The 2,410-nt window shown below is 38.4% G+C and overlaps 1 protein-coding gene across 1 annotated transcript; it reads left to right on the top strand.

The window, feature by feature from the left end:
* The first annotated feature begins 1,419 nt into the window (after nucleotides 1-1,419).
* On the top strand, nucleotides 1,420-1,936 carry LOC148574943 (uncharacterized). Its single transcript, XM_088504535.1, has 3 exons — nucleotides 1,420-1,555; nucleotides 1,637-1,774; nucleotides 1,848-1,936. Exons 1-3 carry the CDS (start codon nucleotides 1,420-1,422, stop codon nucleotides 1,934-1,936), a joined length of 363 nt encoding a protein of 120 aa, XP_088360661.1.
* Nucleotides 1,937-2,410: the final 474 nt, after the last annotated feature.

Below are 2,410 nucleotides of genomic sequence, written 5' to 3'. Positions count from 1 at the left end.
ATGACAAAAATTTTAATTTTAATCGGACCATACTTGACATACCAGTATTACAATAAAGTGAATGGCACACTTGAAAATTTTTTCAAAGTTTAAATTCATATACTATTATAATGAATGTATTGTAAAAAGTATCACTTAATAGTGTAGTGATAATAAAAAGAGTTGATATTCTTTATATATTAGAATTTAGATTTTTCTACATGTATTTATATTATTTGTATTTTTTATTTGATTTAAAGGTTTTGTTTATATTTTTTTAATTAATTTTAACATCTATAATTATATAAAATATAAGATCCAGAAATTTCAAAAAAAAAATCTTATTAAGAACTAATTTTGATTTATTTATTCATTACATACCTTAACCTCAGAAATTATTTTATTAAAGATAATTAAAGCAAATTTTGATTGATTGAGTTTAAAGTAATTTAAGATTTTATCTGATTTTATAATTATCGAATTATTTTCTATATTCAAATAATAAAGTTTAACAAATTGATAGTTAAATATATTTTTAAGTAATTTTAAAGGATTAATTTGGATTTCAAATTAATATGATATACTCTAATTTTATTAAAATTATCATCAAATTCCAATTTAATCCCAAATTCTCAAATCAAACCTTAACTAAACAAAATCCTAATTTTTCTACCTTAATAAGATAACGGATACCAAAATTGTTTTCTTCTATATATTTATATAAATTTTAACTAATAAATATCTAATATAAATACTATATGCTATGTGTATTAAACAAAAAGACTACTAACCTTTAAACTGTTAAAGAGAAAATAAAGATTAATAAACTATTAAACCATGATTCACTATGCATGCTTCTTTTGAACATCAATTCTCTTCTTTGACCTCATCATTAATTTTCTTTCTTTTCCTTGCTTATTGTTACACGCCGCCACTAACCCTTTTTTCCCAAAACCCAATTACTATCAGCTTCAGAAAAAACTAAAGAAAGAAAAGAAAGGAGGAAAGAAAGGGAAGAGATGGGAAGGGAGACGCAGGAAAGGGAGAAGGGGGAAGGAGAGGAAGGCGGCGCGGTGGGTGTCACCGCCACTGCCGCCGCCGCTATTGGTAAGGGAGAAGGAGATCTGAGAGGAAGAGGGTGCCGGGGATGAGAGAGCAGCAACAGAAAGAGAGATCCGCGAGAAGAGGACGAAGAAGACCACACCTAACCACGTTCAGCCCGTCGACGCGCCGCCACTGCACAGCGTCGCCGCCATGCCTTCGTTGCCATTGAACGCCGTCAAGCACGAAGGGAGCCAGACACCGCGGGGAAGAAGTTGCTCGTCGCGTCATAGTCACCGTCGCTGGGGCTGTGAATCGCCGCTGTGAACCGCGCGAGAGCCAGTGAAGGAGGGGGCCCCTGCTGCGTCACCGGTGAGCTTCCATTAGCGCCGAACCGCCATGCCGTCGCCGCTATCGTTCAGACTGTCGGAGACCGTTACTGAGCTCCTCGCTGCTGGGAGTTACCGTCGGAGCTGTGGCTGCCCCACCGCCGCCTCTGCTGCCGGAAACCGTCGCTTCTCTGAATTCTCTATTGGTAAGCTCTAACCCTGCCTCAGCTTCTCTATTCGTTAAATTCTCCATTCCCATGAGTTATTGCTGAGGCTGTTTGTGATAGGGACCGCCGTTCTTACCACTGTTGATGAAGCCCATCGGAGTTGCTCGAAGGTTATTGCCACTCTATTTGGTTCTATTGGAAGATGCACTGTTGCGGGTGTGGTTGCCGAAAACTGCCGCGGGAACCCGTGCCTTCTTGGTAAACTCTAGCCCTGTTCTGGTTTTCCCTCACTGTCGGTCAATCCTGGTTACTATAAGAGTTGTTGTCGAAGTTGTTTATGCCAGGGATTGTTTATCACGAGTTGCTTTGTTGTACGTCGCCGTCGGAGCCACCATTCCACTACTGCCGTCTTTGCTCTGAGCAGTTTGTTGTAGCAAGTATTGTTGTCGTTGCGGCTGTTCGGTTTAGTCGCTCCTCTTTAGTACGGTAAGCTATTCCTTATTTCAATTTCAAACTTTGTCAGTCGTTGCTCCATTATATGTTAAGATTCTGCGACGTTAATGTTTTAGGATCGAGATCCGGTTGCTGTACGTTGGTGAATTTAAGTTACTGCTGTGGGTGCGGATACCATGGAGCTGCGGTTGTGGTTGTTACCAATGTCGGGCCGAGAGGAAAAGAGTTTCGGTGACGTGTTTAGTTTATAGTCTCAACTAATTGAGGTAGGGGTTTTCTTAAAATTTATTTTATATTACAGAGTTGTTATAAATAGATATTGATGCAAAAATATACTTCTTTGATTATATTTGTCTTGTGGATGTGGTTGTTTGATTGCTTGAGTGATGTACGGTTGTTGATAAGAAATGGGTTTGAAAAGTTGTTTACTTGGGTATTATG

The sequence above is a fragment of the Arachis ipaensis genome, chromosome B2 (assembly GCF_059453495.1).
Source record: "Arachis ipaensis isolate K30076 ecotype BB chromosome B2, ASM5945349v1, whole genome shotgun sequence".
NCBI classification, from domain to species: domain Eukaryota; kingdom Viridiplantae; phylum Streptophyta; class Magnoliopsida; order Fabales; family Fabaceae; genus Arachis; species Arachis ipaensis.
Note: the sequence above shows the minus strand (reverse complement) of the source record. Positions and strands in the feature narration are given on the sequence as shown.

Excerpts from the sequence above, each read along its gene's own strand:
- LOC148574943 (XM_088504535.1), top strand. The coding sequence starts at position 1,420 with ATGCCGTCGCCGCTATCGTTCAGACTGTCGGAGACCGTTACTGAGCTC. Across the intron at positions 1,556-1,636 it reads CTTCTCTGAATTCTCTATTG|GGACCGCCGTTCTTACCACT; the intron begins GTAAGCTCTAAC and ends TGTTTGTGATAG. Across the intron at positions 1,775-1,847 it reads CGGGAACCCGTGCCTTCTTG|TTGTTTATGCCAGGGATTGT; the intron begins GTAAACTCTAGC and ends TTGTTGTCGAAG.